At 40.0% G+C, this 22,553-nt stretch overlaps 1 protein-coding gene across 2 annotated transcripts in view; it reads left to right on the top strand.

The window, feature by feature from the left end:
- Positions 1 to 22,553, top strand: part of CCDC175 (coiled-coil domain containing 175) — a 71,563-nt gene that overhangs the window by 23,377 nt on the left and 25,633 nt on the right. For both annotated transcript variants that reach the window (XM_055097647.2, XM_055097646.2), the window contains 7 exons: positions 2,166 to 2,247; positions 8,311 to 8,447; positions 10,159 to 10,269; positions 12,863 to 12,934; positions 14,769 to 14,904; positions 15,453 to 15,584; positions 21,518 to 21,656. In XM_055097647.2, the coding sequence (XP_054953622.1) occupies positions 2,166 to 2,247; positions 8,311 to 8,447; positions 10,159 to 10,269; positions 12,863 to 12,934; positions 14,769 to 14,904; positions 15,453 to 15,584; positions 21,518 to 21,656 (809 nt within the window). The remainder of the gene's footprint in view (positions 1 to 2,165; positions 2,248 to 8,310; positions 8,448 to 10,158; positions 10,270 to 12,862; positions 12,935 to 14,768; positions 14,905 to 15,452; positions 15,585 to 21,517; positions 21,657 to 22,553) is intronic.

The raw sequence follows: 22,553 nt of genomic DNA, 5'->3' as shown, positions 1-22,553 counted from the left end.
TTTGATCCTGTCATTATGATGTTAGCTGGTTATTTTGCTCGTTAGTTGATGCAGTTTCTTCCTAGCCTCGATGGTCTTTACAATTTGGCATGTTTCTGCAGTGGCTGCTACTGGTTCTTCCTTTCCAAGTTTAGTGCTTCCTTCAGGAGCTCTTGTAGGGCAGGCCTGGTGGTGACAAAATCTCTCATCATTTGCTTGTCTGTAAAGTATTTTATTTCTCCTTCACTTATGAAGCTTAGTTTGGCTGGATATGAAATTCTGGGTTGAAAATTCTTTCCTTTAAGAATGTTGAATATTGGTCCCCACTCTCTTCTGGCTTGTAGAGTTTCTGCTGAGAGATCAGCTGTTAATCTGCTGGGCTTCCCTTTGTGGGTAACCCGACCTTTCTCTCTGGCTGCCCTTAACATTTTTTCCTTCATTTCAACTTTGGTGAATCTGACAATTATGTGTCTTGGAGTTGCTCTTCTGGAGGAGTATCTTTGTGGCGTTCTCTGTATTTCCTGAATTTGAATGTTGGCCTGCCTTGCTAGGTTGGGAAGTTCTCCTGAATAATTCCCTGCAGAGTGTTTTCCAACTTGGCTCCATTCTCCCTGTCACTTTTAGGTACACCAATCAGATGTAGATTTGGTCTTTTCACATAGTCCCATATTTCTTGGAGGCTTTGTTCATTTCTTTTTACTGTTTTTTCTCTAAACTTCTCTTCTCGCTTCATTTCATTCATTTGATCTTCAATCACTGATACCCTTTCTTCCAGTTGATGAAATCAGCTACTGAAGCTTGTGCATTCGTCACGTAGTTCACGTGCCATGGTTTTCAGCTCCATGAGGTCATTTAAAGACTTCTCTACACTGGTTATTCTAGTTAGCCATTCGTCTAATCTTTTTTCAAGGTTTTTAGCTTCTTTGTGATGAGTTCGAATTTCCTCCTTTAGCTTGGAGAAGTTTGATCATCTGTGGCCTTCTTCTCTCAACTCGTCAAAATCATTCACCATCCAGCTTTGTTCCATTGCTGGTGAGGAGCTGCGTTCTTTTGGAGTGGGGGAGGCGCTCTGATTTTTAGAATTTTCAGCTTTTCTGCTCTGTTTTTTCCCCATTTTTGTGGTTTTATCTACCTTTGGTCTATGATGATGGTGATGTACAGATGGGGTTTTGGTGTGGATGTCCTTTCTGTTTTTTAGTTTTCCTTCTAACAGTCAGGACCCTCAGCTGCAGGTCTGTTGGAGTTTGCTGGAGGTCCACTCCAGACCGTTTGCCTGGGTGTCAGCAGCGGAGGCTGCAGAACAGCGAATATTGCTGAACAGCAAATGTTGCTGCCTGATCATTCCTCTGCAACCTTCGTCTCAGAGGTGTACCCGGCCAGTTGATGTGTCAGTCTGCCCCTACTGGGAGGTGCCTCCCGGATAGGCTACTCGGGGGTCAGGGACCCACTTGAGGAGGCAGTCTGTCTGTTCTCAGATCTCAAACTCCATGCCGGGAGAACCACTACTCTCTTCAAAGCTGTCAGACATGGACCTTTAAATCTGCAGAGGTTTCTGCTGCCTTTTGTTCAGCTATGCCCTGCCCCCAGAGGTGGAGCCTACAGAGGCAGGCAGGCCTCCTTGAGCTGTGGTGGGCTCCACCCTGTTCCATCTTCCAGGCCGCTTTGTTTACCTATTCAAGCCTCGGCAATGGCAGGCACCCCTCCCCCAGCCTCGCTGCTGCCTTGCAGTTGTATCTCAGCCTGCTGTGCTAGCAATGAGCGAGGCTCCATGGGCGTGGGACCCTCCGAGCCATGCGTGGGATATAATCTCCTGGTGTGCCGTTTGCTAAGACCCTTGGAAAAGTGCAGTATTAGGGTGGGAGTGACCCGATTTTCCAGGTGCTGTCTGTCATGGCTTCCCTTGGCTAGGAAAGGGAATTCCCTTACCCCTTGTGCTTCCTAGGTGAGGTGATGCCTCGTCCTGCTTCAGCTCTCGCTCAGTGGGCTGCACCCACTGTCCTCCACCCACTGTCCAACACGCCCCAGTGAGATGAACCCGGTACTTCGGTTGGAAATGCAGAAATCACCCATGTTCTGTGTCACTCACACTGGGAGCTGTATACTGCAGCTGTTCCTATTTGGCCATCTTGCCTTAGAATTCGAAAGTATGTTCTTATATGAATCTGTTTGGCTTCCTTTGTTCATAGGTGTTTTTTCACAGATAACAAAGAAAAACTAGATGATATATCTAATGATGAAAAAAATGAATTCCTGAACAAGATAAAACAGGTAAGAAGGCAGAAGTCATGACTTTTACATTATAATTACATTTCATTTTTAGTTAATGTTTAAAATATGTGAGAAATATAGAATTTTTCAAAAGGATGTTTTTCATTGACCAATAATATGGTTGTTTGTAGTAATTTAAAAATTTTTATCTCCTCCCAAAGTGCTTTAATTATATTAAAGAGCAAAGGTTGTCCATGTACAGAGGAACTGTTTTTTGGTAACTTTTCATGTGAGTATGGGTACATTAGGACTATCCATGATTAATGGATTAATGGATATTTTTGATGTGAATTATTTAGAAAGTTAGAATCTTCTTGCTGTTGTGTGCTACGCCTGTGAAGTGCAGCAACCTGCTCTACACTTAAGAATATTCTAAATATTATATATCATATTGTGATGGTTAATACTGAGTGTCAACTTGACTAGATCAAAGGATGCAAAGTATTGATCTTGGGTGCGTCTGTGAGGGTGTTGCCAAAGGAGATTAACATTTGAGTCAGTGGGCTGGGAAAAGCAGACCCACCCTTAATCTGGGTGGGCAGCATCTAATCAGCTGCCAGTGCGGCCAGGATATAAAGCAGGCAGAAAAACATGAAAAGACTAGACCAGCTTAGCCTCCCAGACTACATCTTTCTCCCATGCTGGATGCTTCCTGCTCTCGAACACCAGATTCCAGGTTCTTCAGCTTTGGTACTTGGACTGGCTTCCTGGCTCCTCAGCTTGCAGATGGCCTATTGTGGGACCTTGTGATTGTGTGAGTTAATACTCTTTAATAAACTCCCCTTTATGTATACATCTATCCTGTTAGTTCTGTCCCTCTAGAGAACCCTGACTAATACACATATGATAATATAATATTCTAAATACTTATTTAGAAGTATTTGAGTCAGATTTAGCCCCCAGGAGAATTCACTAGACATTTTTCAAACTTAGGTTAAAAAAAATCATATCATAAGTAGATAATCATGTGAGTAAACCAAGATTTAGCCTCAAAATATTCAATGAAGCCTTCATTAGGATAGTGAAAAATTGGGGGTGAGGGTGAGTAATACAATTAAAATTCAACCAAAAGGCCTTGGTTAAATAAGTATCAGTATTGCTCATAATATGTTATTGAGTGACAAATACTATATTATAAAACAGTAGGCTGGTCATGGTGGCTCACGCCTGTAATTCCAGCACTTTGGGAGGCCTAGGTGAGTGGATCACCTGGGGTCAGGGGTTCGAGACCAGCCTGACCAATATGGTGAAACCCCATTTCTACAAAAATAAAAAATTAGCTGGGTGTGGTGGTGTGCACCTGTAGTCCCAGCGGCTCAGGAGGCTGAGACAGGAGAATTGCTTGAACCTGGGAGGCAGAGGTTGCAGTGAGCTGAGATCGCACCACTGCACTCCAGCCTGGGGGCAGAGCAAGAGTCCCTCTAAAAAAGAGAAACAACAGTATGTATGATATGATCCCATTTAATTACTTATACACACAAATATGCATACACACTAGACATAACTGAAATTCTTCTTATCCCTTGTATTGAAGGAGAAATATCCTTAGTATCTCTTCCCAACACCTCATATATCCAAACTTAATTTCCTTTCTTTTCTTTCTTTTTTTTCTTTTTCTTTTCTTTTTTTTTTTTTTTGAGACATAGTCTCACTCTATCACCCAGGCTGGAGTGCAGTGGCATGATCTCAGCTCACTGCAACCTCTGCCTCCAGGGTTCAAGCGATTCTCCTGCCTCAGCCTCCCAAGTGGCTGGGATTACAGGCTTGTGCCATGACACCTGGCTAATTTTTCTATTTTTAATAGAGACAGGGTTTCATTATGTTGGTCAGGCTGGTCTCCAACTCCTGACCTGAAATGATCCACCCACCAGGCTGGAATGCAGTGGCATAGTCACAAATCACTATAGCCTCAACCTCCCAGGCCTAGGTGATCCTCCTGCTGCAGCCTGCTGAATAGCTGAGACTACAGGCACTCACCACCATGCCCAGCTAATTTTTAAATTATTTGCAGAGACAAGGTCGCTTTATGTTGCCTAGGCTGGTTGTGAACTCCTCAGTTCAAGCAATCCTCCTGCCTTGGTCTCCCAGAATTCTGGGGATTACAGGCGTGAGCCACCACCCCTAGCCACACATACTTAATTTTAATTGTTCAGGACTTGGGTCAGGTACTCTCTGTCTACATCCTCTATCTTTGTTTTGCCCAAGTCAACCAGGATATAAAATTCACATTTTTCACTAGTTTCTAAAACAAATTTAATTACACTAAGCATTTCATGATCTATTGCAAACTCTGTTGGAAATTTTAGTGGTCATGGGGAGAAATCCTGTTGCAGAGCACAAAGCCATCTTGTTCACCACCTTTTCTTTCTCTCACAGTTCCTCATCTATCTTCTTGCCGTAGGATACCACCCCACATCCAAATTCTTCTCCCTCTTTTACAAAGCATAATATCTGCCTCTGTACCCATGCCCTGAGGCTCATCAGGGATATCAAAGGCAGCTCCCTCCCAGAAGAATGATTTGTACCAATTAAATGCTTTCCATTTTTGCTTTTGTGAGCTATCAGCATGAGAGATGGCTTCCCCTCTGGGCTACTGTGATTCTTTTATTTGCAAGGATACCTAACAACAGACAGAAACCAGACAAGGTTGGTTTGTTGGCTTGTTGGTTGGTTTCGAATTTGTCTTTCATTTTGTGAGCAAAATATTATTTTTCCTCCCATTTGTTTCCTACTGCAGAAGCTAGTAGACAACTTTCTGACAATAACTCCACATTTTCTAGCCCACATGATTTTCTAAACAGTCTAGGACCCCTAAACTGGCATGGCTTACTTGGTCAAAGAGTTTTCCTTTAATCCATAGCCCTTAGCCAAATTCCATGGTTATAAGTGAGTGATCACTTCAAAGAATGCAAGGCTCTTGCTTATTTATTATTTTCACTAGGGTAGAAACTATGGGCTCTTAGTGACATCCAATCATAATTCTCATGAGTTATTGGAGGAACATTCAAAGATTGACATTCAACTCAAACTTTACCTTTTTTTCCCAGCATCTCCCCTCCCTCACCAGCCCTTGGCAACCACCATTCTACTCTCTACTTCTGAGTTCAGTTTTTTTTAGATTTTGCATATAATTGGGATCATGTAATATTTGTTTTTCTGTACCTGAATTATTTCACTTAACATGATGTACTCCAGGTTCATCCATGTTGTCACAAATGACAAGAATTTCTTCTTTTTTAAGGCTGAATATATTCAATTGTGCATGTATACATTTTCTTTATCCATTCATCGGCTGATGAACACCTAGGTTGATTCTACATCTTAGCTACTCTGAATAGTGCTGCAATGAACATAGAAGTACAGATATCTCTTTGCCATACTGATTTCATTTCCTTGGGATATATACCCAGCAGTGGCATTGTTGGATTTAGCTTTGTTATTATAAGATATTACACATTACAGAACAATACATAAACCATAAATATACAATATTTATGTACATATTTTTGATGAATATAATTTATTAATTTTAATGAAGTCCAGTTTATCAATCTTTTTAGTTAATGTTCTCTATGTCCTATGTCATGAGACTATTCTCTTCTGTTACCATTGAGAAGCTTTGTTGTTTGACCTTTCACATTTAAGACTACGAACCATCTGGAATTTATGTGTATGTGCTTTGAGATAGTGGTCAAGATTCATATTTTTCCATAAGGTTGTCCAATTAACCAGCACCATTTACTGAAAATACAATCCTTTCCTTCACTACATTGTGGTCATACTATTGTCATAAATCAAGTGTAGATCATAAATGTATATGTGGATTGTTGACTCTATTCATTTGAACTATTCATCTCTCCTCACACTAAAACAATATTGTCTTAATCAGTACCTTTAAAATGAGTTTTTATGGCCAGTGGTATAAATCCTTCACCTTTGTTCTTCAAAAGTGTTCCAGCTATTCTTGACCTTTTCAATTTTGTCACGTTCTTCCAAAAAACCTGTTTGGATTTTGATTGGGATTGTGTTAAATCTGTAAATCAGTTTGAAGAGGGTTTCACATTTTCACAGCATTGAGGCTTCCAATCCGTTAACATGGCATATGTCTTTTGTTTTAGATCTTTGTTCCCTTTGCCTTAACTGTTCAGTTGCACTATGATGTGTCCAAATTTTCTTTTCATTTTTCCTCCTTGGGATTTATTTGGCTTCTTAAATCTGAGAATTTCTATATTTCATAAGTTCTGCAAAATTTTCAGCCATTATGTCCTCACCTGTTTCTTTTGTCCTATTCTCCCTGTGTTGCCCAGGCTGGTCTCTAACTCCTGGGCTCAAGTGATCCTCCCACCTCTGCCTCTCAAAGTGCTAGGATTACAGGCACGAGCCACCACACCTGGCCTATAGTAGATTTTGATTGCTTTGTTTTACAGTATTGATTTTACTCAAATGTTGAGAAGCTCTAGATATTTGTTCATCTTTTAATTGTGCATTCTTTTTTATTTATTTATTTATTTATTTATTTATTTATTTTTGAGACAGGATCTCACTCTGTCACCCAGACTAGAGTGCAGTGGCATGATCATGGCTCACTGCAGCCTCGGACTTCCCAGTCTCAAGCAATCCTCCTGCCTCAGCCTCCCAAAGGGTGAAGCTCTTTGGAATCCCAGACTAAAATAGTGGGAGGTTTATGTAGGCTCAACACCTGGATGAGCATTACATGTTGGCTTTTGTTCCACTTGCCATGCAAAAAAACCCAAAACTTGGTTTTCAAGTGGTTTCTTCTATGTTAGTAAGTGTCTTCAAGGCAGAGGACTTTTAAGTGCTAGCCTTACCACTCTGGATTCTTCATTCTCCTAGAATTAGGCCTAGCAATCCCCTATTATCCTTTATTTTTTATTTTATTTTTTTAGATTCAAGCACATGTGCAGGTTTATTACAAGGGTATATTGCATAATGCTGAGATTTGGGCTGCTAATGATCCCGTCACCCAAGTAGTGAACATAATACCCAATAGGTAGTTTTTCAACCCTTCCCCACTTCTTCCCTCCATCTTTTTGGAGTCCCAGTGTCTATTGTTCCCATCTTTGTGTCCATGTATACCTAATGTTTAGCTCCTACTTATAAATGAGAATATGCAGTATTTCATTTTCTGCTTCTGCATTAATCCACTTAGGATAATGGCCTCTAGGTGCACCCATGTTGCTAGAAAGGATATGATTTCATTCTTTTTTATGGCTGCATAATGTTCCATGGTGTATAATTACCACATTTTCTTTATCCAATCCACTGTTCATGGGCACCTGGGTTGATTCCATGTCTTTGCTATTCTGAATAGTGCAGCAATAAACATGAGCACAGGTATCCTTTCGGTAGAATAATTTATTTTCCTTTGGGTATATACTCAGTAATGGGATTGCTGGGTTGAACAGTAAGTCTATTTTTGTTTTTTGAATAATTCTTTATCTTGTGAGTTCTTCAACACTTCTACAAATATTTTTTCATGTAGCTATTTTAGTTGTCCTCAGATAGAAGGTTGTTTTGAACTATTCAGCCCATTGTTTCCGCTAAACTTGACTTTCTTACCTCGTTTGAAGCAATTTAATAAGCAAAAAATTCTGATCTCATGTAGAACACTGGTGGGTACTATTTTTTGTCCTCAAATAGAAATATTTCACAAGAAGCAAGCATAATATCAACTCAAAGATGTTTTGAGGAAGAGCTTCTGAGGATGTTACATTTTCTATAGTTTATATTCTGGAAAAAGGACATACTAACATTGCTCAGCAGTCACAGTTTATCCATCCCATTTTGCATTTCAATATGGATTATTACTCTATGGTTTTGCAGCAGGGTTTACTATTTTTCTATACTTAAAAAAATTTATAGTAGAGGTCCCAAAATATACAGTTGTATGTTTGCTATAGAATTAAATCACTTGGCATTTATGGCATATTCATGGTGGGCTAAGCAATATCCCAGGTGCTCTCCGAGTTGCCACCTGATGCAGATGGCCTCAGAGGAGCAGTGAAGCCAGTCCTCTCATTCACCTCCTTTGTTTTTCTCTAGCTGGTTGAAACACTGCATGCTGCTCGTATGGAATACAAAGACCTACGAGAGAAAATGAAAACTCTTGCCAGACAATATAAGATTGTTTTAAGTGAGGAAGAAAAAGCTTTTTTGCAAAAACAAAAGATTCATGATGAGTATGTCTTTACCCACACGTGTGATTCAACATGCCATCATTATGGGGTGCTTTTCTTGCTATCAAAGTGGTGGCTCTCCACTTAAACTTATCCTAGTTTTAAAATCTATTGACAAAAATGAAAACATTTGCTATCATTACTGGTTTCTGTCTCAGCAGCTCAGGCTGCCATAACAAAATACCATAGACTGGCTGCTTAAGCAACAGAAATTGATTTTCTCACGGTTCTGGAGGCTGGAAGTCTGAGTGAGGGCCCTTTTCTAGCTTACAGCCACCCAGCCGCTTTCTCTCTGTGTCTTCACAGGGCGGAGAGAGAACATGCTGTCTGTCTGGTGTCTTTCTTTTATAAGGTCCCACCCTCATGTCCTCATCCAAACCTAATCACTTCCCCAAAGGCCCCATCTTTATAATATGCTCCAGCATTATCACGACACTAATGCCCCACAATGTTCCTTTCTGCCATTCTAAAGCACTTTAAATTTTAATTTTTTCTCATGAAAAAAGCAATGCCTGTACTTGATTTTTAAATTCAAATATAGAAATGTATAGCTTAGAGAGTAAAAATTACCCAGATCTCTCTATTTCTTCATCATGTTGGGGGTTAGCATTTCAACAGATAAATTCTGGAGATGGGGGAGGCACAATTCAGTCCACAGCAGTTTGGAAGATGAGTCACTTAGATAAAATACTTTCTGTTACAGGCAGCTTCCTATCAATAGCTGGGCATTTGAACAAGACTATAAACTTCTCTGAGCCTCATTATTTTCTCCTGCAATTTGAGACAAAAAAATAACTACTTGAAACCCCATCTCTACTAAAAATACAAAAAATTAGCTGGGCATGGTGGCGGGTGCTTGTAATCCCAGCTACTCTGAAAGCTGAGGCAGGAGAATCGCTTCAACCCAGGAGGCGGCGGTTACAGTAAGCTGAGATCATACCATTGCACTCTGGCCTGGGTGACAACAGCCAGACTCCGTCTCGAAACAAAACAAACAAAAAAAACCCTTATCAATCCACACACTGAGAGGAGCACTTTACATCTTATTAAATTCATTCATCCGTTGAGCTAGGCATTGTAATTCTCATTTTATAGCTGGTGAAACTGAAGCTTATTCACAGGTGAAGCTAATTGTTAGCTTAAGATCACACTCTTATTAAAAGGTAGAGCCAATATGCAAAATTAATCTGACTGACTCCTTCACCTTCCACGGAAGAACATGACAGAATTGATAAGCACGTTAGGAGACACACACCCACTCAGAGACATGGAGCACTACACAACTGTTCTTGTTGTTTTGTGGTTACTATTGTGGTGAATATTCTTTCAGTGGCTTGGGAATTTTCATAAATTTTATGAAAATCCTGTGTGTATGCTGGGTGCAGTGGCTCACGCCTGTAATCCAGCACTTTGGGAGGTCAACATGGACCAATCGCATAAGACCAGGCATTTGAGACCAGCCTGGGCAACACAGGGAAACCCCATCTCTACAAAAGTACAAAAATTAGCTGGGAAAAAATTTGAAAAAAAGAAAATCCTTTGCATAAATTCAGATCTAGCTACCACTAGCAAAAAGACTTGCTTTCTATTTTTTAATAATTTATGTAGCAAATAGCTCATGATCTGAACTTTCAAAACTATTTTTGAAATTCTTATTTGTGTTTGCATATTTATGTCAGCCTTCAACAAATGATAACTCTGTTTTTCATGATAGAAATCAGAAACAGCTGACATTTATTTCTCAGAAAGAATACTTTCTGTCACAAAAGAGAGTAGACATCAAAAATATGGAAGAAGGACTCATCACACTCCAGGAACTTCAACAGTATGTTTGTTGCCTTTGAAATTTTTTATCTTTACTTTCTCTGCATTTATTTTTTAATAAATGATAGCAGTAAATCTATGTTGATTTCTAACATACTACAGAAAAGGAAGTTTAGAACTAGCTCTCTCTGTTTCACAGTCTGGAAGTCACTCTCATGGACTTCTTCATTGAAAGGATAAACAGGTTCTGAATTCTGTGGGAGCTCCTGGGCCCCAGGAATGGACCAGTTGGGGTGCAGTGACAAGAATGTCCCTGAACATTATCACAACACTGAGTCCCATTGATGTTCATTTCTGCATTCTAAGTCATTTTAATTTTAATTTTTTTCTGATTAAAAAATAATACCTGTACATGATTTTAAAATTCAAATATAAAATGCATAACTTAGAGAATAAAAGTTACCCTAAAATCTCCATCTCTCCACAGGCATAATCACTGTTAACAGTTTACTATATATGCTTTCAAATGTATATTTATATGTATGTATCCAAAAATTGGATTATACTCTACTATAACTGAATTTGTTCCACTTAAAATTATACCTAGGAGGATGATAAAACAAATAAGGTAAAATGTTAACAGTTGGAGAAGTTGGTGAAGGATATATGGGAATTCTTTGTACTATTTTTTTTATGCTTACCTGTTGAGTTTAAAACTATTTCAAAACAAACTATTGAGAAAAATATATATTCTCAATATATCTCAATCTTTTCTCTAACTGCATAGTATTCTATGCAGATTATAGTATAATACACATTATACTATATTGTATTTAACCAGCACTCTATTGATGGATGTCTGTTGCCTATATTACAAATATTTGAAGTTAACATATCTCTCTCTACCCATATGACTTTTTTTTGGTAATAAAGTCCTAAAAGTTGAAGTGCTGGATCAAAGAAGGATGCATATTTTTCACTTTTATAATGATTGTCAAAATGACCTATGTAAATATTCTACCATTGGACACATTAAGACTGAGCATAAGGGAGCTTATAGTTCAGTTGGGCAGAGAAGCAAGACTAACACATATGAAATAATTACTGAACCACATATGATGTTGAAAAATAAACCATGTATGACAGGGAATTATATAAAACAGTCGGGCATGAAAGTGAAATCAAGGAGTCCTTCGTTATATAGGATTTAAAATTTGAACTAGACCTTTAAAAGCAAGTCAGATTTTTCTGTGCTCATCGTATGGGAGAATGATATCACCACACAAAGGGAGACACATGATTTAAATACAGGACAATCAAGAAGCCAGCTTATAGAACTAAGGTAGGGGGTGATGAAAATTCAAGCACATACCAACAGATACCTGGAATGTGACAGGAAGCATAGGTTCCTTGCTTGAATGGTTGTCCCCATATTGTTAAATAATATATTCAAACATCTGTTTCCAATTATGTCAGCTTCATAAGGAAAACTACGAACTACTAATAAAAGAGGAGGAAGATCGATTTGGACTGAATCAGGTTTTATGTTCCTCATGAATAATGCAAATTTTATAGTCAGTTACTGTGCATAATTGCTCTGGTCACCAGGAATCTCAAAGCCAAATTTGTGGCCCAATGTTATTATCCATTTAGGATTTTTTTATATTATTGTTGCTTTATTTTAAACTGGTTCAAGTTCTTTATGGATTACATTAAATATGTAAATAAACAAAATCAGTAAGGTTGGGGTGAATTGTGAAGAGCCTTAGAGATCCAGAGGAGGATATTAGATTTATTTTGGTAGGAAATTGAGAGTCCATACTACAGTTTCAAACAGACAAAGAAACACGAGAACAGGTATGTTTCTACTTTATTGAAGAGTGTTTCCTATTCTAAGTTTCATTTATGAATATTTCTTTCAAAAGATATAAAGCAGCATTTTACTTATGTGGCTTTCAATTCATTTCTGTCCAAGAATCACTTAATAGGGAAAAGGCGGGGCTGGGGATAAAAATAAAGGCTTCTGTTACCTATGTTGGAATCTTCACATTTCCATCCCTCCTACCACAAGAAAATCTTCTATCCTTAGTTAGTACTTTTCCCCAGTTCAAGAAACTATATTGGCTTTCTGAATTGTATATTATATCAAATCAGAGCTCAATCTAGGGTCTGGAGTTCCTCAACAATGTGTCGACCTTACTTCCTCTTGTGTCATAGGGTTATTCTTTCCTTCATGTCCTCTGTATACAGCAAGCCTAACTTAAGTCATAACAGAGGCCTGACTTGCTGTTCCTTCCCTCTGTATTTGCAAATGATGACACCCTTTCCTTGGTAAGATTGCACCTCCATTCTGACAATCCACATTCCTCCCTCTGAGAAACATTAACCTCTAGTAACCCTTCATCAGTTGCCTCCCCAGAAATCTCTTCTCTATCCTTGGCTATTCACCACAACTGTTGCAGAATCAGTTTGCACTAACATAGAATTGCAATTGTCTATCAGTCTGCCACTGAAATGTTTAGTTGTTTCACAAGGCTTATTTTGTCTCCCAATTAGACTATAGCCTTACTGAGCATACAAATTATGCGTATAGAGTCTATTGTATATTCTAACAGCTCCCATAAATGCAAAATCCAATATGTTTTTCTTTTTAGAGCAACAAAAACAGTGTATCAGCAACAAATCCAAATCCTGAGTGCTAACCTGGAAAGAGAAAGTCAGAGATGGTAAAAAAAAAAAAAAAAAAAAAGTTTATTTGTGTTTTGTGTTATCAGCAGTATATGTTATCTTAATGAACAGTGCAGAGTACTTATTGTTACTAGAACCCAAGGGAATGATTTTCCTAAATTATGTGTAAATTCTCTCAGATCTAGATGTATTGGTTAATTTGATTTTTTTTTTTTTTTTGGCATTGAACAGAATCAAAGTTTTCCATTTCAATCAAGTGCGGTCACCAAAGAGTAAAATTGCTAATATTTGTGCAATGCCTTTTGCTCATCCAGGCCTCTTTGTGAACCAGTAGGGGAGGTGACAGGTATGGTAATAGAGGAAGGTGGCGTGAAGGCTACTGGCTCTGCAGATGGCCTGCTTTGGTTGCTGTCCTTATTAGCTCTGTGACCAAGGCTAAGTTATTTAATAACTTCTCTTTGCTCCCATCCCTATAAAGTGGGGAAGGATAACAGTATCTACCTTATAAAGTAGCTGTGAATGTAAATGAGATGATACATGTAGAATACTGTATTTAGATCAGTGCAGCTAAAAAGCTCTTGCTTATACTTAGCTGTATTTTATTATCGTTGTTGTTATTGTTAGTATTATTATTATTATTTTGAGACAGAGTCTTGCTCTGTCGCCCAAGATGGAGTGCAGTGGTGCCATCTCGGCACACTGCAACCTCTGCCTCCCAGGTTCAAGCGATTCTCATGCCTCAGCCACCAGATTAGCTAGGACTACAGGCACGCACTACCACTCCCAGTTAATTTTTTTTGTTTGTTTGTTTTTGAGACGGACTCTCACTCCATTGCCCAGGCTGAAGTGCAGTGGAGTGATCTCGGCTCACCACAACCTCCACTTCCCAGGTTCAAGCAATTCTCCTGATAGCTGGGATTACAGGCACGCACTATCATGCCTGGCTAATTTTTGTATTTTTAGCAGAGATGGGGTTTCACTATGTTGGCCAGGCTGCTCTCAAACTCTTGGCCTCAAGTGATCTGCCCACCTTGGCCTCCCAAAGTGCTGGGATTACAGGCATGAGCCACCATGCCTGGCCAATGTTATTATTGAATGTGCACTTAAAGACTCTAATTGCACTTTTTTTTTTGAGACAGAGTTTCACTCTTTTTGCCCAGGATAGAGTGCAATGGCACAATCTCAGCTCACCACAACCCCCACCTCCCAGGTTCAAGTGATTCTCCTGCCTCAGCCTCCCAAGTAGCTGGGATTACAGGCCTGTGCCACCACACCTGGCTAATTTGTTTGTATTTTTAGTAGAGACAGGGTTTCTCCATGTTGGGCAGGCTGGTCTTGAATGCCTGACCTCAGGTGATCTGCCCGCCTCGGCCTTCCAAAGTGCTGGGATTATAGGTGTGAGCCACCGCGCCTGGCCCTAATTGCACATTTTTACCATTCTTCAAATATGTAGCTTTTTAATGTTGTGGTGGAGAAAAATTTGAGAAAGCAGAAGTTTGAAATCTATCAGTAGCACATCTGGTAATTTAGGTAATTCTATTACTATTTCTGCCTGGGCCTCATTTTCCACTTGCCCCAAGCCTTCCTCATTTCTATCCTTTACCTGAAGGAGGCAAGCTGCCAAGTGTGCTTTGTTCGCTGTTCTATTGGAAGTGTAGATGTAACTTCTTACTCTGAAGCAACTTGCAGAGACAGAATTGAGGCAGTTAATGTTTTGTCTTACTTTTTCATGCAATGTGTGTAGTCTGCAACACTAATAGCACAAACAATTTTGTGTAGTCATAGTATGACTTGTTTTGCTTTGAATTTCTTCATCTTTTTAGTAAACTGCTATGTCAATTTAATGGCAATTCTTTTTGCTCTAATCTCTAGTGTTATAACTCAGTGGAAAATGGCTTGCTTGAGAAAAAAGCATGCACGTTGGACAGCCAAGATAAAAGCTGAAATACAAGCTATTACAGAAAAAATTCAGAATGCAGAAGTTAGACGAATTGAATTACTTAACGAGGTAAGAGAACTGAAAGAACTTAGAATTAGTCCCCTACATTGCATATCAGCAATTCTCCTTTAATATTTAATTAAATCCTATCTTATTAAAAAGTATTTTCCTTTCTGCTGATTTCATGTTTAGAGTGAGTTATTTAATTTTCTTAGGAAATGTGTTCACTTGCTGTATCTTAACTAGAGAGAATTAGCAAATACAGTAGAATATGCTTTTGAAGCATGTAACCAGAAACTTACTTGAGTTTAGTCTTTAGGGGAATTACCTCTAAAAATATGAGCCCATGTATCATTTCTTTAAGCTTTTATATTTACTCTCTGCTCACTCACTGTCCTCTACCCTCCCCACTCCTCACGTCATATTTATAAAAATATCACTTGGTGAAGAACTTAATTTCTGGAGGAAAAAAGTATTCCTCTCAGTGGTTGCTGAGAAATTATATGAACTGAAATCAGAAGCAGGCCTCCTGCAAAGAGATATTAATTTCCTGGCTATTTGAAAATGTAAGGCTGATCCCTACAAGAGATGACAAATTCTCATTTTTCTCTAATTAGACCAGTTTCAGACAACAGGAGATCAGTGAATTTGTGGCACAGATTGAAAAACTTACAACAGAATTAAAAGAAGAGGAGAAAGCATTTGTTAACAAAGAAAAAATGTTACTGAAAGAGTTAAGCAAATATGAGGTAAATTTTATTTTGCATCTAAGAATACTTTTGGATGACTACATGAGGGGGAGGGGGAATAATATTTCATGCTATTCTAATCAGTTAAATATAAAATAAATATTCTAGTATGAAAAAGGTTACAATTTCATTCTGGATCTTTCTTCTTTTCCTGAAGAGGAAGCAGAGCAATAAGAAATATTTTTTCAGAAAAAATAATAATCACACTTCAAATTATGTAGAACTGTTGGCAATGGCCTTGGAGACAGGTGGAGTTGTGTAGGAAGCCATTTGGAGCTGGCTTGAAAATAGCTGGGGCAAGGGAGATTAGTAAAGTCAGTCTCAGATGTGCTCTTTAAAAAGAGCACATGCTGCCTTGAGAACTGCCAAAAGCCAACCTGAGATAGAACAGGGCATGGATGCTGGGGGAGGTGGAGAGAAAAGGCACTGAAAGTACCCAGAAGTGCCAGGTCCACAGAAACACAATAAAAAAAATGCACCTTTTCAAGGCGATGATATTACCCTGGAGGCAGCCATTAGCAGAGCAGCTGAGAACAGGGATGGTGGTAGAAGCCTTCCTGAACTTGATCAGGTTTGAAAATGAAGAAGAGGTCTTGGCTACACCAAAGAGGGGCTTTATTTGAAGGAAATAATCTCATACTGCAGGACGAAAATAGGGAGCTCGGAAATTTCCTAATTTAGAGTCTTTACCTGATCCAAGTTTTCTTCCCCCACCCCATCCCATCCTGCCACATCCTGCAGAAACCCTCTGCAGATGACTGGCCCAAGGACAGCCAGTTCTTTCTATTAATAATATTAGTAACCAAAAGAAAGTAGTCACATTTTTCATACAAAAATACTAGGAGAAAAAACACTGAAAAGAGGAACAAACTATCCTACAAATGAAGAACACTCAGAAAAAATGGTGGCATGGAACAAATAAAAACTATGATCAGGCCAGGTGCAGTGGCTCAGGCCAGTAATCCCAGCACTTTGGGAGGCCAAGGTAGGTGGATCACATTGTCAGGAGTTCAAGATCAGCCTGGCCAAGACAGTGAAACCCCGTCTCTACTAAAAATACAAAAAAATTAGCCGGGCATGGTGGCATGCACCTGTAATCCCAGCTACTTGGGAGGCTGAGGCAGAGAATTACCTGAACCCAGCAGGCAGAGGTTGCAGTGAGCCGAGATCACACCACTGCACTCCAGCCTGGGTGACAGAGCGAGACTCCATCTCAAAAACAAACAAAATACTATGATCAAACATTCTTCTATGAATTTAAAAGAATAATTTAATAGCAGTACAAAGGAAAATTATTAGCATGGAAATGTAGACACTTAGGGAAGAGATGTCAGAAGGTGAGGGCCAGAAAATAGGAAGAGGTGAAACAGAAACCGGCGAAACTCAGGGAACAAACGAAGGAAAGATGACACAAATGACTACAATGTTAGAAGAAACGGGGTGAGGGGGGAGAGGAGGCGGGGTGGAAAGCATTGGTCTAGGTGCCTGGCATTCTTCTAAATGCTGAAAAACAGGCAAAAACTCTGCCTTTATGGAGCGTTCTATCTAGCACGGGGGAATGAAAATAAATGAGATGAACAAGTAGTATATTGGATGGTGATAAATGGCATAGAGAAAAATCAAGCAGGGAAGTGGGATGGGGAGAGTGCACGTGATATGGTCTGTGTGCTGTTGTAAATAGGGGTAGTCAGAGAAGGGTCCAGCTCTGAATATAAGGCAGGGTGCCCTGCAGATGTCTGCAGGAGATGGCTCTGGGCAGAGGGCATGCTAGGCAGGAAGGGCCTGAGGCAGGACCCTCCTATCTAAGGAATCACAAGGGGGTGGGGTTGCTGAATAAGAGCTGGGGAGTGCCAGGGGTGGTGGGAGTCATGTTCACGAAGCAGATGCTGAGATGGAATTAGGAGTGATAAAGTATATTAGGGAGAAGTATCTATGACAAGATTGGGCAGGGAAAGCTGTCAGGCCATTATGTAGCCTGACAAACTCTCTCTGGGGAGCTCTGGAGCAAGGATTGCCTGTTAGAAGAGGACTACCTTGGGCAGAAATGGCTTCCTGCATCCTTGTACCACCTCCTTGCTTAGTCACTGACTGGGGACTGCCCCAAAGGAGCATGATATTGGCTAGATAGCTGAGCTGACCCTGAAGGAGCCAACTATTGGATGTGTGAGCTAAACACATTCCTCACAATGGTGTGGCGAGTCCGCCTTCAAGGGGAGATCCAAGTGGAGCATCAGGCACACCCTTATAGACCATCATAAGTACTTTGTCCTTTGTTCTGTCTGGGCTAGAAAGCCATTGGAGGGTTCTGAGTGGAGGGCTGAAATAATCTGAGTTTTTCCTTTAATTAGGATCATTCTAGCTTCTATGTTGAGTGGAATTTAGGAAAGAAAAGGGTGGACATAGGAAGAACAATTAGGGAGCTAAAGCAATAACCCAAGTTAGAAATGAAGGTAGCTTGAACAAAAATGGTAACCAAAGAGGTGTTAAGAAGCGGTCAGTATCTCAGATATTTTTGATAATTTTACCATCATGCCTACTGGTAAAACAATGAGGGCAATCCCCTTTGAGTCATGAACAGGATAAGGAATAAGGATCCTATTTAACTTTTTACTCAAGTTTATACAGTGCATGGGCCAATGACAGCCTGTGCACCATTATTATATAGCAATAACCCGATTTCCCCTCAATAATCAGCACCAATAACCTCAGGCACATTGTAATCCCATTTCTGCCTTTGATTCAGTGGCATGAGGAGCCCAAAATTAGAAGGAAGCAACCTCACATTGCGGTTTATGAAACTATTGTTGTACCCCTGGTGGAACCATTTTTCTCCCCACTAGTGTCTCTAAATCAACAGAACCCAAAGTCACACGGAGGAACAGCAAAATCATTAGGTTTAATAGTGAGAAGTCCCACTACCATTTGGGTCTCTGACCCATACATTCTAAGGAAAACAGCCCTGAATATTAATTAGATTAGTCACTGGTTCATAATATAAACATCCCAGTGTTGGGATGTGTTGTCGACAGGGCAGTGCTGTGGCTGACTTTTCCATAGGCCTGGCTCCGATACCGGACCCTTCACTGTAAATCTTCTATCAGAGCTTGCCACAGATTTTTCACATCATTCTGATAAAGCATGGACAAGCCCAGGCCAAGGACCATTCACTTTTCTGGGTCCTACAGCCCTGTATCTGGCAGAATTTGATCAGAGAAGCAGAGCTGCCAGGAAAAGGGTTTATTATAGGACTTGACCTTCTGCAACTGTGATATCTAGTTACACAGTCTGGTGAGGCTGTCAGCTTTACATCTGGTGCTGGGGCCTGAAGTCAGCAGGGCAGGTACTTGGGATGGAAAGACCAACAGGAAGTGAATGGAAGCAAAAACAAACTAGAACTCACAGGATGAGCGAGGGTGGACTGGAATCTGCATTGGTCTCTCTTTTCCAATGCTCCAACTTCAGAGAGATGGGGGACCTGGATCAGAAACTGGAGCCTGTCATCACTGATCTATAAATATGCATGTGGCTCAGGAATCAGAGACAATGAGAAAGGATCTAGAAGGATCTGAAGACCGTGTGAACCTGACTGGCTGCCCCACTCCAACAACCTGAGCCCACAGGCAAGCAACTTGCTACACTGAACCTGGTACCCCACAGTCTGTTTCAGAGAATGGAACAAGAGAATGGCTTCTTATCACGGCAGCCCTGGGAACCTGAGCTGCATACAGGCAATGGAATGAATTAATGCCTGCACATACAAACTTGTATTTACAGGCTATTCTTGTTTAAAAAACCTAGTATGGATAATACAGGATTGCGTTTCTTTTTTTTTCTTTTTTTTTTTTTTTTTTTTTTGAGATGGGGTCTCACCCGGTTGCCCAGGCTGGAGTGCAGTGGCGCGATCTAGGCTCACTGCAACCTCCGCCTCCCGGGTTCAAGCGATTCTCCTGCCTCAGCCTCCCGAGTAGCTGGGACTACAGGTGCATGCCATCAGGCCTGGCTAATTTTTTTGTATTTTTAGTAGAGACGGGGTTTCAGCATGTTAGCCAGGATAGTCTCAATCTCCTGACCTTGTGATCTGCCCACCTCTGCCTCCCAAAGTGCTGGGATTCCAGGTGTGAGCCACCGTGCCTGGCTGGATTGAGTTTCTTAACTCAACCTGCTTAAATGTTGCAGTCTGGAGAAATGTACTCCTGCTTCTGCATTATGATATTTTTGAATTATGGTATTTTTCTATGCATTTTAGCTTCTTTGTATTTATTCATAAGGATGCTAATGGCAATTTGGGAGGAGACATATCAGCCAGCATATCAATGTATTAGTTAAGGTGCAAGAAAACTACTCTATCAAAGATATGCTAAAACACAGTGAACATAAGCAAGATGTGAAAAGGGTTAACAACCCTCTTTCCTTTTTCATTGGGAAACTGGCCCTGGGTTAACCACTTTCTGGCTCCTTCCCCTAATAGCCTGATGAAGGTAGAATATCAGCTATATTATGAAGCAACATTGCTTATATAACAATGACTCCTGATTTGTATGCTGCATCTTGACCGGAAAAATATCCCATGGGAAACTGTGGCATTGGGCTTCCCTGGGTTTGGTGGCTCTCTTAAGTGGGTATGCCCTTTGAAATCTGGAAGATATGTCCAAGAGATACTAGTTCCTATATGAACATGGGGTTTCTAAGCCAGGCAGACTATAACCCCACCCGTGTGAGTCTCTGTGTCTCTCTTGCATCTGAAGTATCACTTTGGTGGGCTTGAAGGAAACAGCCACTGGTCTGCTGTCTTGTGCAGACACCTCCCAATATGGAAGCATGCCTGGCACTGCCCTGCTAAAATTTAGCATTTCCTTCCAATTATGTGTGCATACAACTTGGATAAAAATGAAAACTAAAACTAAAAGTTTTTAAGAGTAAACTGGGACAAGTGTAGCCTAATCAAATTTTGTGAGTCTGAACATCTAGTCGGGAAGATGCTCAAAGGGGTCATTACAGCAAGACAGATGTTTGTTTCTCTTTCCCAGTCCAGGCCATAGGGAAGGGGTCCAGGGCTGGCAGGGTGGCTCTGCCATCCTCAGCATGAGCCTAACATCTGTGCGTCAAGGAGTAGCTTCCATTCTCATTCTCCTCTGGCCAGGGGAGGGAGGAAAGGACCAGGGGAGCACACAGCTGTTCCTGTTGCAGGAGCAGAGCCCAGAAGTGGCACACATGACTTCCATGCACAAACTCCTTGGTCACACCCACCCACAAGGGAAGGCCAGAAACCACACTCTAGCCAGAAGCCATGTGCTCAGCTGAAACTCAGGAGCCCTAATATTGAAGGAGAAGAGAACAAACATTAAATGTCAGCTGGTGGTCTCTGCCTTAGTCACCATTTAAAATCCATCCTGATTTGCTAAGAAAGGTCCAACTATTATTCCATTTGAAACTAAACAAAACTTGAGTTTGAATAAGTAGGCAGGCATCTTCATGTTTTGCTTTGGGCACTTTTTACTCATTTATTTTCACATTATATCCAATTACTTCTATCGTCTTCCCATTTCTCACATCCAACATTTCTTAGAAGTGTATTCTGTTTATCTGCCTCTTTTTGGTAAAATATTACCGAAGGAAATTTTCTCAGATATGTTTTTGGGCTGTATACATGGTAGTGTTCATAGAGATATAGCAGAAGAGGTTTAAAGCAGAAGGGATCTTTAGAGAACCAATTGAATCTAATCTCCTTACTTTGTGGGTTGTCAGAGTGTCAGTGAGTCAGGGAACAAATATTTATTAAAAGATTAGTATATGCCATATATCTTTCTATATACCTCAGGATAGGAGACCAAGACAGATGAAACTCTTTCCCTCAAAAAACTTATATTCTACTTTAAATTGTTGTGTGAATTATCCAAAATTATATTTCTCAATTGATTTTATTTTCTTTAAAGGAAATATTTGTTAAGGAAACACAAATTAACAAAGAAAAGGAAGAAGAACTAGTTGAGTATCTTCCACAACTTCAGGTGGCAGAACAAGAGTATAAAGAGAAAAGAAGAAAGTTAGAAGAGCTCAGTAATATTATTACAGGTACATATGAAGCATTTAGTAATTAAACTCAATCCCAGGTAAGGATTTCACTGTCATCTTCTAACACAAGGAGGTCATCAGTTACAAGCCAATGGTGAAACTCACCAAACTTTCCCCATTACCTTTAGCCCTCTGTTCTCTAGTTTTTGCTTCACCTACTAATTTCTCCTCCACACTACAATCTTACTGTTGCTATTGTCAAAATTTTCCTTTTCTCTTTTAAAAACTATTTAAGGCTTAGTCCTTTACTATATTATTTTCTTTCTCTCCATACTTGGGAAAGGTAGAACTAACTCATTTGTTTGCTACCATGTGGAAATTTTTTTGTATTTTCTTACCGTGAATTTGCAAATTATATCTCTTTTCCTGCTATGATTTTAACCATTTATTGAGTAAGCACTCCTCAGATTTTTTTTTCACTAACTTCCTCCTGAGGCACAGATAGGTAAGAGCTTGTCTCAGATCTGGGAGTTAGTAGAGGATGTGAAATATGTCCGAAAATATGCATATTTTTAATTATATTACATGGTATAATCATGCATGTTTAATATAAAAATAATTATTTTCTCCACAAAAAATTGGATGTAATCATTCAACCCTGTGCCCAAGGTCCAAAGTTTATATATCCAGAATCTTTTTTTTTTTTTTTAAACAAAACCAAAAACACACAGGGTCTCACTATGTTGCCCAGGCTAATCTCAAACTCCTGGGCTTAGGAGATCCTTCCGCCTTGGCCTCCCAAAGTGCTGTGCCTGGCCCAGAATCATCTTTTTGGGTTTTGAGTCTTGTATTGCATTTGGTGAGTAGAGGGTCATTATCTAAGGAATCCGCCCAGGTCTTTAAGCAGGAAGAACTTCCAGAATTTGTATCTTCTAGATGATGAAAGAAGAGACATGG

Source organism: Pan paniscus, chromosome 15 (genome assembly GCF_029289425.2).
Source record: "Pan paniscus chromosome 15, NHGRI_mPanPan1-v2.0_pri, whole genome shotgun sequence".
Lineage (NCBI taxonomy): Eukaryota > Metazoa > Chordata > Mammalia > Primates > Hominidae > Pan > Pan paniscus.
The sequence above is the reverse complement of the archived record's forward strand: the minus strand, read 5'-3'. Positions and strand labels throughout refer to the sequence as shown.